Below are 12,766 nucleotides of genomic sequence, written 5' to 3' on the forward strand. Positions count from 1 at the left end.
GGAAGAACATCTGTGTCAGCTCTAATTTCTCGAATTTTATCGTTGCGTGGGTTTCACGAGACGTATATGGAAGGAAGTAATATGTTCTTCGACTCTTCGCGGAAAGCGTTCTCTCGAAATTTGAATAGCAAACCTCTCCGTGATGCACAACGTCTCCCTTCTACCCTCTGCCACATGATTCTGTTGAGCAACTGTGTAACGTGCTCGCACCGACTAAACGATCCCCTGACGAAACGCGCCGTTCTTCGATCTTCTCTATCTCTCCTATCAGTCCTAGGCCCCAGGGTCCCTGATTGACAAACAATAATGAAGAATCGGTCGAACAGGTAACTTGTAAGCTGTTTCCTTATGGATGAATTACGTTTCCTTCAGATTATTTCTATGAACCTCAGTCTCATATCTGGTTTTATTACCATTTGTTTTTAGTGCTCATTCCACTTTAGGTCGCTCTGGATAGTTTGTCCTAGATATTTTACGGTGGTTCATTGTAATATATTGTCTATTCCTTGCTACTGTATTGTTACCTTGCAGCTGTGAGAAAGGACGACAGGCGCTGCAAGGCGCGGAAGCAGAGACGATGCTGAGGGAAGACGAAACTAGGAGAGATATTGTTACATGAAGTGAACTGTAAAGGGAGAACCTTGCGAAAATGCAGACGCCCCCAGACGCGGTCCCAGGGCGCTAGTTAATCTTCAAGGAATTAAGACGTAACTTAATATGTCGTCTAGACGCTGTGGTAGGTTGTCACCGTAGAACTTTGTAACCAACAGTCACGTATTAGCGATAAAGCCAGCTTGATACCAGCCCTGAGAACAGCTACGTCAGTAGGCTCACAAGGATTAGAAAGAGAGCGAAAACGCCAAAAAACTGTTGACCTAGCAGTCCCTACTCCGGGGAGCCCGAGGGGCGGGGCTAAATGACATATAACAATGATGTTGCAAGCCTTATTTGGGAGAGCAGTTACGTTTAGCTTTCAGCTGAACAATGTCAGGACAAGACATCATGTTTCCAGCAATTTTTCATCAATAGTTTTCTAGTAGAGTAGTGGACTTCTTTTCCTGTGTATGCACAGTGATGATGATCAGGTCCCATACTCCAAGGAGCGTAGGGGACGATGCGGGAGACCCGCACTGCCGACTAGGCAAGGTACTAGCGGAAGTGGTTTGCCATTGGCTTCCTCCGACCATAATGGGGATGAATGATGATGATAATGAAGACACAACAACAACCAGTCATCTCAAGGCAAGGAAAATTCCTGACCATGCCGGTAATAGAACCCGGGAATCCGTGCGCACGAAGCGAGAACGCTACCGCAAGACCACGAGCTGCATGCACAGTAATTTAGATTTATTCACGTTCAGGATCAACTGCCAGTCACAGCAGCATCCGTCTGTGCTCTACAGACACTCTTGCAGATCGTTACTGTCTTCTGGCATTGCTACTTTTATGTAGATAAATGCATCATCTGCGAACAGACTTAAAAGAGTTTCCGACGCATTCAACGAGAGCATTTATATACATCGTAAACGGTAATGGTTCTATCACATTTCCTAGGGGTACTCCGGCTATTACCTTTACATCTTTGATACAAGCAGTCCGCTAGCAAAATAACCGTACCTAGGAAGTCGAAAATAAATGAAAACAATGATCGAGTGACTCCTCATAAGATACACATTTCTATTTCTAAGCGACGCTTGAGGTGGTGTAAAGAATGACGCAACTAGATAGTGGATGACTTGTAACCGATGAAGTGGAGTGATGAATCGCGCTGTACCCTGTGTCAATCCGACGAAAGTGTTTCGGTTTGACGAATGCGTGGAGAAGTTTACCTGTCACCATGTGTAGTGCCAATAACTAAGTACTTAGTTGGTAGCCCTACGGCATGGGTGTATTTTTCGTGTTTATGATGTTGTTTCGTTATTGCGCTTAAGGAAACGTTAAACACCAAAGAATTTGATCACATTTTACAGCATTGTTGTACTGCACACAGTAGAGGAACAGTTTGGAGAAGATGTTTGTATCAGGATGACAATGCGCACTGTTTTAAAGGAGCATCTCTGAGTCAATGTTTCGTGGACAGTAAGATTCCTAAAATGGACTGGCTTGCCCAGAATTCCGACTTGCACCTAATGGGAACCATTTTCGAGGGGTTAAAGCGTCAATCTAGCTCTAGAACCCAGCGTCCAACTTCACTATCTTCCCTGGTTCCTGCTCTTGAGGAAGAGAGGGCTGTCATTACTCCATAGACAACGAGGCGCCTGATTGAAAATGGCTCCATCAGAGTTAACCCCTCGTAAAGGGGAATGGGCCAATAACAGGTAATTGGAATCTTCTTTTCACGTAGAGTAATGGCTGGATAATGCTTCCAGGTGTTTGAGGAAGTGTGGAACTTTATTAGCTGGATCAGGATATGGGTAGTGAAGGGTAACGGGTAGGGAAAGTGAGGCAGGGTGCACGATGCTCTAAGTTTTGGAGTGAGTGATAAAACATTGGAGGGTGAAGACCCATGCAATATGAGCCGTGGTTGGCTCGTGTTATGATTTGCATTAAACCTTGGTTGCTATCCTGTAGTCTCCGGTTATCGCGAGTATGCTGTTATCCTCTCTCTCCGCAAGTGGCAGCAGCAGGATGTATCGATATTCGCACCCTTGTACTGTCTTTGGCCTCGCACTTATAGTTTCCGGCTGTGCCGTGTACGCGCAGTTGGTCAGTTGGCGTAGAGCAGCTAGGAAAGGAAGTCTCCGTGGCGCGTAGTTTGGCCGGGGCCGCGGGCGGCGTCCACGCGTGGTCGGGTGTGAGGGCCTGTTCCCATTGCTACGAGGTCCGTGGCTCACCGATCCCGGACACGAAAGCTGAGTCTTTACTTAATCTAGCAGCCAGCCCCAGCTGTTCACATTGTATCGATTGAATTTCGTTGTAGGCTTTTGGGACATTAACGCGAGCAGCAACGTGCATTTCCAAGTTGGATAAAATCTAGCTGCCCTCCTGTGGAGTTTAACTTAACTTGATTATTCTTAATTGAAGTACACCAGCAGAGTCTTCTGTCTTGTTGCCGTTAACGTTACAGTTACCTGCCCTGGCAGTTGACGTAAATTCAAGCAGTGTATTTTTCTCGTCATGTTATGGCTGTCCAGCACGGCATGTAGTTTGACAGCTGAATGTGTAATTCGTTTTGGGCGCCGATACCTTCTGCGTGTTCCATTGAACTCCCTGTCGTGTGCTGGTCGGGTGGAGCGGAAGTTATCCTGTCGCTTGGTCCGTTGACTGTCTGTCGGTTGGGTTGCCGTCCGATTGAGAATTGTTGGGCCGACTGCCTGTCTCACCTAAGCGAGTCTTAGTGTTCGAATTCCAGGCCGACCCTTGGAAACTTCAGAGCCGTGTTTGATGTGCTGCCTTTTCTTATTTGTCCTTGTTGTTTATGTATAGCTTCTAGTCGATTTTAAATTAAAGTTGTTTACCCCTAAGGAGTGATATTGTTTGGGCTTTCAGCCTGATTTAAAGAAATTTTAGGATAAGGCCTTCTGCCTTTTAAAATTCAAATTCTTTTTTTTTTTTTTTTTGTCTTAAGTGATTGGACTTCAGCCGGTTTTAAATTAAAGTTGTTTTGCCCTTGAGGCGTGAGATTAAATGGCGCTTTTAGCCGGGAATTAAGTTCTAAAATTAATGTTTGGCTTGTTCTGTTTTTAATGTTTTCCTTACTCCTGTAACGTTTGTCGAATGAATAAAGTAGTATGTTCGAGTGCAACTGGCCCCTTTCCACAAATTAAACTATTTGTCCTTGTAATGCTATTGTAAATATAATACTGCCATTAATCTGTATATTTTAAAATTTTTTTATTACATAATAATTTTGAAAAATTAAAAAAATACTATAACGAGAGTAAGCTTTTGTTAAGTGTAGTTTATCTATTTAATAACCTCTGTGATATTGGTGGAATAAATGTATTGAAACATATTTTGTAAATAATTATGTAATATTTCAAGTACAATTATTATTTAATTTTGTCAATTTTGTATGTATATTCTGTCATGCAATTGTAGATGGTTCATTCTTAGGGTTTTTGTAAGCAGAAGTGTAAATTGAAAAGCTGTATGGATCACGGGGAGAACGGAACTCCGTTTTGTAGTGAAATGGAAAAGGTGGTGTGGCACGCGAGTGAGAATTGGCGCGCTAGTAGCATATAGTCGGTAGCTGCCCTGCAAGTGGTGAACACGCATTACGTTGGTCAAGCACTAGAGGCCCCGAATTTACCTGCAAGACTGGGTTTTTGGCCTCGGACGTGTTCTAGATGATTGGCGCAGTACGGCAATAAATTAATAGCTCAGCAATTTGTAATTTTATCGTCGCCACCAAGAGGAAGACGGAGCTATGTACATCAAGAGCCGTAATTGCGCAATGTTACTACTACGCAGCACTGCCTCACGCCACCTTCGACAACAGTAACAGGCAAAGTACTTTATTTAGAAGTGTATCACAGTATCAACCATCCATCTTCAATCAGTGGAATATAAGTGTTAAATGTACCTTTGTGTTTAACCGTGATTTTCCTATGTCATTTACCTCAGTAGGGTCCTTACCTAAACGAATTTATTCCGCGTATCCTGATGTTTATTGAAGCTTGAATAATAGTAAATTAATGGCAAGAATACTGTTTTGGTAGTAAATTCTGAAAATAATTATTAAATGCTAAAGTTTGCAAGTATTAGTTTAAGGGCCACCGCTTTGAGTGAGCATGAGGATAAGTTTTCAATAGTATTTCTGAAAGTAAAGTAACATAATTGTTTAACTGCAACAATCTTAACATTAATTGTTCGTGTTGCTTCTCCATGTCAAAGAAAGCCAGACAAATATTGGTGTTAGTAGAACGTTAACACATAACAATCCTAAAGGAATGAAATGTAGTCGTGTTAAATAATAGTTTTGATCATATGAATGATAGCTATAAGTTTAATTTTTTTTGGTACCTTTGTTGAAACATATGTGTGTCTTCTTTAAATAATTACTGAAGTATAGTGATAAATTCCATAAGTAACAGTGAAAGGTGGCTACACTGAGTCACAGCGCCAGAGATTGCTCCAAAGAGTATTTTTCCGCCGCCTCCGCTGGGCAGTAGTAGTTCAGACGTTGCCGTGGGCAGTGCTTGTGGAGAGGATGTCGATAGCTGTACTAGTTGAGGCCATGTCGTGTGCAGTTGTTCTGTTGGGTGAGACAGCAGATGCTGTTCGATTGGGGATGTTGCAATGATCACAGCGTATTTTTCGTCAATATATATGAAGGTAACAAAGAATTTTTTTATTTATTTCAAATTTCGTAACAATGCCTCTTGGTCACAGGTTCAGTCAACAAAGCATCTGGCTTGTGTTCATGTAGTAGACTTTCTGTGTGCAATTACAGTTTTTTTTTTTTTTTTTTTTTTTTTTTTTTTTTTTTTTTTTTTTTTTTTAGCTATCGACATCCTCTCCACAAGCACTGCCCACGGCAACCTCTGAACTACTACTGCCCAGTGGACGCGGCGGAAAAATACTCTTTGGCGCAATCTCTGGCGCTGTGTCTGAGTGTAGCCACCTTTCAACAGAAAGTGGGATTAATAGTACTTACTGTCAGGTGACCGTAGTAAGTGAAAGTAGTTATTTATTCAGTGTCGAAAATTGACTTCATCTTTTTGTGTAGACACTGTGCCAGATTTGGGCTGGCGGCAGTTTTATTAAGCGAAACAGTTTATTGTTATAACAGGCTTTGTCTGATAAAAGGTTTCCAAAAGTAATTATTCTCACTGCTTTTCTCCCAGACTGTATCATTCGGAGAAAAATAGTTCGATACTTTACCATTGGGTTGAACACTGTTAAAATCTCTCTCCGAGAGTCGATGGTTTGGAGTGTTAGTGCTGCGTGATTTTATGGTGGTGTTCCTGCCGCAACTTACTCCACAGTTCTGACATTCCGAATCGCGGATCTTCCGTCTTTACTGTGGTAGAACTTAAACGTTCTGGTAGCGTATTGACGAGAACGCGAAAGTAACGCTGCATCCTGACCTGCGGGTATAGCAGGGGATCTCACATTATTTGTATGGTAGAGGATTGGCACGGATCAAGATCTGATAGATACGTACGGTAGTCCTTTTTTATCCGACCACGAAGTAACAACGTTTTGCATCGGCACGTGGTAAGTGTCCCAGAATCCCAGTTGTTAATGAGCAAAGTGGTGTGGCACTCACCCGGGTAGTTGGGTGACTGGAGGCGGCAGGTCTTGCGGTAGCACTCGTAGAAGTTCCTGGAGCAGTAGGTGCCGGGCACGGCCTCGCCGCGCTCCAGCGGCGCCGCCACGCTGCCGAAGCGCACCACGGCGTCCTGGCGCGACACGAACTTGAAGCGCAGCCGGAAGGCGAACGGGTGGCTGGGCTGCATGGCGAGCAGGCGCAGCGACACCGTCACCGTCGACGTCTCGCTGTAGTAGACGGCGTGGCCCTGCGCGCCGCCGCACCACGACCCGCCCGTGAACGGCCGGCCCAGCTCCGACAGCTGCATGCTGCCGTCCGGGCAGCCGTCCAGCGCCGACTCCTCGAACCGGCCCACCGAGAACTGGTCGAAGATCAGCTGCAACACACGCGCCGCCCGCCACACTAGTCGCTTTCCCACACACCGACACCTCGACAAGGGACACAAAGCTGACAAACTGGTGCACCACTCTGCTCTGACTGGCCCCAGACTGGGCACCAGATCACCTGCCGACTCCTCGACGCAGTCAACCGAGACTCGATCGACGGTCAGTTGAAACACACGTCATAGACACAGCTTCCCCACATCACCAGGGGCTAACAGCCCAAAATACTGATGTACCACTCAGCCCTGACACCCAAATTCTGCATCTTGATGTACTCCATCACCAAGAATCTGCCAAAACCGGGTGGTAAAAAACTGCTTGGCAAGAAACGTAACAATTAATGATGAAACGTCTATCATTTCACATAACACTTCCCCGCAGTCTTCTCCTTCCTTTTTTATTGTATTTTCTTTCTTTTCCAGTCTGAGAAATTTAGCCACAAACTACACAGTTTACGACGGGCGTTCAATAAGTAATGCAATACATTTTTTATCTGAAAGCGGTTCGTTTTATTTAGGGTTCCAATATACACACAACAACAACAGTTTTGCATCACCTCGGTTCCGAGAGTTCCGGAACCCGTACAGAAAATTCGATTAGAGATCACCATAAACATCATTTCCGCCCTTTTTATTGGTCATGAAAACGACACACTGCATGCGGTATCATCATACAGCGAGAGCTTCAGAGGTAATGGTTCAGATTGCTGTAAACACAGGTACCTCTAACACCCAGTAGCGCGTCCTCTTGCATTGCTGCATGACTGTATTCGTCGTGGCATACTATCCACAAGTTCATCAAGGCACTGATCGTCTAGATTGTCCCACTCCTCAACGGCCATTCGGTGTAGATCCCTCAGAGTGGCTGATGGGTCACGTCGTCCATAAACAGCGCTTTTCAATCTATCCCAGGCATGTTCTATATGGTTCATGTCTGGAGAATATGTTGGCCACTCTAGTCGAGCGATGTCGTTATCCTGAAGGAAGCCATTCACAAGATGTGCACGATGGGGGCGCCAATTGTCGTCCATGAAGACGAATACCTCGCCAATATGATGCCGATATGTTTGCACCATCGGTCAGAGGATGGCATTCTCGCATCGTGCAGCTGTTACAGCGTCTTCCATGACCACCAGCGGCGTACGTCGGCCCCACATAACGCAACTACAGAACAGCTGCACTCGTTGGACAGTGTGTCTAAGGCGTTCAGTCTGACCGGGTTGCCTCCAAACAAATCTCCGACGATAGTCTGCTTGAAAGCATATGCGACATTCATCGGTGAATAGAACGTGATGCCAATCCTGAGCGGTCCATTCGGCATGCTGTTGGGCCCATCTTTACCGCGCTGCATGGCGTCTTGGTTGCAAATATGTACCTCGCCATGGACGTCGGAAGTGATGTTGCGCATCATGCAGCCTATTGCGCACAGTTTGAGCCGTAACACGACGTTCTGTGGCTGCACGAAAAGCATTAGTCAACATGGTGGCGTTGGTGTCATGGTTCCTCCGAGCCATAATCCGTAGGTAGCGGTCATCCACTGCAGTAGTAGCCCTTGGGAGGCCTGACCGAGGCATGTCATCGGCAGTTCCTATGTATCTCCTCCATGTCCGAACAACATCGATTTGGTTCATTTCGAGACGCCTGGACACTTCCCTTGTTGAGAGCTCTTCCTATCACAAAGTAACAATGCGGGCGCGATCGAACCGCGGTATTGACCGTCTAGGCATGGTTGAACTACAGACAACACGAGCCATTTACCTCCTTCCTGGTGGATTGACTGGAACTGATCGACTGTCGGACGCGCTCCGTCTAATATGCGCTGCTCATGCAAGGTTGTTTACATCTTTGGGCGGGTTTATAGGCACCTCTGAACTGTCAAAGGGACTGTGTCTGTGATACTTCAGGAGTTCTGGGAACCGAAGTGATGGAAAACTTTTTTTCATGTGTGTACATTATTAGTCCCCGATCTTGTGATTACAGAACCTTTTTTTTTTTTTTCTTTGACATAATCTCTGTTCAATGCAACGCCCTTACCTCACCTTACTGGCGAGGCCTTATTGCCCGCAAGGCACCACTGGTCGACGTGGTCGATCTCCGCATCATCCACGCACTGCTTCCTGCGAAGGGCATCCATCATTGGGCCAGACAGATGCAAGTCGGTGAATGCGCGATCAGGGCTGTTCGGCGGATGAGGAAAAACTGTCCAGTCAAGTTTTGTGAGCTCTTCACGGGTGCATAGATTTTTCTGAGTCCTTCAGTTGTCATGGAAAGGGAGAGGGTATCACAATACATTTTCGAGTTTATCGTTGGACTATGAGGGAGGACATCAAACAAAATAAACCCTTCAGGGTCCCAGAAGACCGTCACCATGACTTCACCGGCTGAGGGTACGGCTTTGAAGTTTTCTTCATAGAACAGGTAGTGCGGCCCTACTCTGAGGATTGCCGTCCCGGTTCCGGTTCGGAATGATGAACGCATGTTTCATCGCCTGTGACGATTTTCGACAGGAAATTGTCACGATCAGCCTCGTACCGCGCAAGCACTTCCGCATAGATGGTCCTTCATTACTCTTTACGGTCTTCTGTTAGGTGGCGAGTAATGAAACGGGCGTGCACCGTTGAGTACCCCAACTAGTGGACGAAGGTTTCACCATTACGAACAGAGACGAACAGTTGCGCAGCCAGTTGTTTCTTTGTGATACGTGGATCCTCTCGAATGACAGTGTCCGCTCGTTCCAATATTGAGGGAGTCACAGCTGTATGCTGTTGGCCTGCACACTGTGCGTAAGAGATTGCTGCGATGTTGACAAACGGCTCTCCCAGCAACTCGCCCACCTTTTGTTCCCTACCAGATCTCGGTAGATATTCTGCAAGTGCCTATGAATATCTGCGACACTCTCATTTCCCGCCAAAAGAAACTCATTGAAATCTGTCTGCTTGGAACATACGTCCGTTACAGACGGTATTTTGAAAGTGACATACAGCGACGACACCTATCGGAACTTCATGAGACTATAGCGGCTGAAACGGAAATATTCCACGATGGCCTACAACAAATTCCGCATTTTTAAAGGAAACGGCGTGAGAAAATGTGTTCCATTACTTATTGAACGTCCCTCGTATAACAAATCCTTACACTCTTTCTACACTCAACATGTTGCTCATTAGACAAGGATAATGATTCATTTTTTTCGGTCTAATACGTGGGAAGTTGTGGTACACAAAATGCAAACCGACATCAGGACCATATTCTGAAGTCAGCTGATGTCTGTAGTAAAACATCATGAAACAATCTGCGTACAGGCGGTGCAGCGTCTGCAGTTACATTTTGGGAGGGGGGGGGGGGGGAGAGGGAGGTGGTTCAACGAATGAACAATGTAGCACTAGCCCCCTTTCACGTTACTAAATAACTTTCTAGTAAACATAATTGTAGACTAGGGATAAACCGAATGAGGTAGCACTACTTTAAAGTCTGGCCTTCTGTTCTGGGGGTGGAGGCTCCAATCATCGTCTGGCCATCCTAGTTTGAGTTTTACATGTTTTCCGCAGGTTACTACAGGAAAATGCGTAGACGGTTTCTACTGTAAGGCAATGGCCGATCATCCATCTCATCCTTTTCGAACGAGACTTTTAAGCATGCAAATGCCTGAATATAACAATTACATTATTTTTATTATTCTTAAATTGTAATACCACAACATGTCCAATATGCGGTCAAAAATAATAAACAGATGAATAAAATGGCTACTACTACCATTACGCCACGTCTTCTCTTACAGAATCACAATTTCAGCTCACCATTACTGATCTGTGTATCTCCACAATCAATGAAGACTCGATACCCACCGAACTATAACTGGCCAGTCTCCAACTTACCTGCACTTCAGCACCACAACAGTGTCTCCTAAACGTAATCACAGATCGTACATCTAATACACCTGAAACTAGCCGAAAAACACTGTGGCGGCATTTACTGTTTTGTCATACAGCAGAGTCCCAAAAGCAGCCCCTGTATATCCCACGTTACTAGTCCAACTATGCTCCACTGTCACTCTCTCCCAGTCTTAGAACGGGGCAATGATCAGCAGCGAAACTCAGAGTCACTATTAAATCATGCCATAACTGCATTACTATATGTAGAGCGCAGGAAGGACCACAAACAGCAAATGGTTGAATATCAGCAACAACAAAAAAATGGTTCAGATGGCTCTGAGCACTATGGGACTTAACATCTATGGTCATCAGTCCCCTAGAACTTAAAACTACTTAAACCTAACTAACCTAAAGACATCACACAACGCCCTGTCATCACGAGGCAGAGAAAATCCCTGACCCTGCCGGGAATCGAGCCCGGGAACCCGGGCGTGGGAAACGAGAACGCTACCACACGACCACGAACTGCACTAATACTAAGGGCTCATACTCTACTGTTCTAGCAAGGGCTGGTCGAAGATTACCTGTCGTACATAAGGGCTCCGCTTGGGTCTTTCAATAAAAGGGCACCAGACCTGACACATAAATATACCGTACTGCGCCCGCGAGGACTAGTCCAAGCCTAGCTCCAGCACACAGAAATGAAACGCACAATTCCTGCGTTCTCCAGTACAACAAGGGTACCTCTAGTCACTACAGAGCTACCAACCTACCAAGAAGTAGTGGAAGATGAGATGTTTCACACAGGAAGCATCTGATACATTAGTAAAGACGTAAGATGTTTTCATTTCTAGAAAAATACCTAGGTATGTACGAGGTGTCGCTCCGTTCAGCAGTTGCAACGTGGTATCGAAAAACCCCTGACATTTGCTAATAGCACTAGTTAATTAGATCTTTGATCTTAATACACTCATGTGTGACAGAAGTCGTGGGATAGCGAGATGCACGTATACAGATGGCGCGTGCGTACGATTTACAGGGCGGTATAATGGTGGAGCTGTCATTTGCACTCACGTGATTTGTGTGGTTTCCGATGTGATGATGGACGCACGACAGGAACTAACAGACTTGGAGCTAGACGCATGGGACGTTCCATTCCGCAAATCGTCAGGGAATTCATTATTCCAAGAGCCACAGTGTCAAAAGTGTGCCGAGAATACCAAATTTGAAGTCTTACCTCTCACCATGAGCAAAGCTCTGGGCCACGGCCTTCACTTAACGATCGATGGAGGCGGTGTTTGCGTAGAGTTGTCAGTACTTACAGCCAAGCAACACTGCGTGAAATAACCGTAAAAATCTATGTGGAATGTACGACTAACGTATCCGTTAAGACAGTACGGCGAAATTTAGCGTTAAGGGGAGGAACTTTTATGTCGAAGAGCAAAGGTGGAAGTGCCGTCTGAACTAAACAAAATTTCGATGTAGACCTCCACGCACGGTATGTCACAGGTCAGCCGGCTCGTCTGAAATCGAAACCGCTACGGCCGCAGGTTCGAATCCTGCTTCGGGTATGGATGTTTGTGATGTCCTTAGGTTAGTTACGTTTAAGTCGTTCTAAGTTCTAGGGGACTGCTGACCTCAGCTGTTAAGTCCCAAAGTGCTCAGAGGCATTTGAACAATTTTAAATCGAAACTGAGTTGACGTTAGCGAAGTCTGTAAGATTCTTTAGGAGTTGTACCTCGCTTAAGTTATTTGGACCATAACAAACAAAATCTCGGCCACTTGAAAAAAGTAGGGGTCTTTTCATCCATTTTTCGACTTAGTCGGTCAAGTAAAAATATTTATAGTTGATGGATCGAAATAAAAGTGGTACAACTCCTAGACAATTTAGTTAGCTTCGTCGGGAACAAAGAATCATGCCCATCGGTTCAGTAGATTCGAAGTTACCACACCACGCGATAAAAAAAAAAGTCATTTCGAGAAAAACGCGTTTGAAGTTTTGACTACATATAAATGCAATATTATGCAAATTACGTTCCATTTGCTATTCCGGGTCCATTAACTAGTTCTTCCTCTTCCTCATAGAGGGCGTTCTGCTCGATCTGGGCCATCCTGCGCTACTCCGGAGCCGCTCCTACGGCCGGTGGCAAGCGGTTTTAGGCCGCTTGAATCCGGTGGCTGCCCGTGCTGAATACCCTTCGTTAAAGCTGCTCACTGCCAGGAAAGGCACAATCTCCACAGTCTTCGTATCAGAATGCAAATGCTTGGGTGCTAACTTCCAAACACACGCGTTCA

At 45.4% G+C, this 12,766-nt stretch overlaps 1 protein-coding gene across 1 annotated transcript in view; it reads right to left on the reverse strand.

Annotated features, from left to right (window-relative positions):
* The window catches only part of LOC124788519, a 497,715-nt gene that overhangs the window by 166,395 nt on the left and 318,554 nt on the right, over nt 1–12,766 (reverse strand). Inside the window, exon 4 of the mRNA XM_047255787.1 lies at nt 6,215–6,593. Within this exon, the coding sequence (XP_047111743.1) occupies nt 6,215–6,593 (379 nt within the window). The remainder of the gene's footprint in view (nt 1–6,214; nt 6,594–12,766) is intronic.

The sequence above is a fragment of the Schistocerca piceifrons genome, chromosome 3, assembly GCF_021461385.2.
Source record: "Schistocerca piceifrons isolate TAMUIC-IGC-003096 chromosome 3, iqSchPice1.1, whole genome shotgun sequence".
NCBI lineage: Eukaryota > Metazoa > Arthropoda > Insecta > Orthoptera > Acrididae > Schistocerca > Schistocerca piceifrons.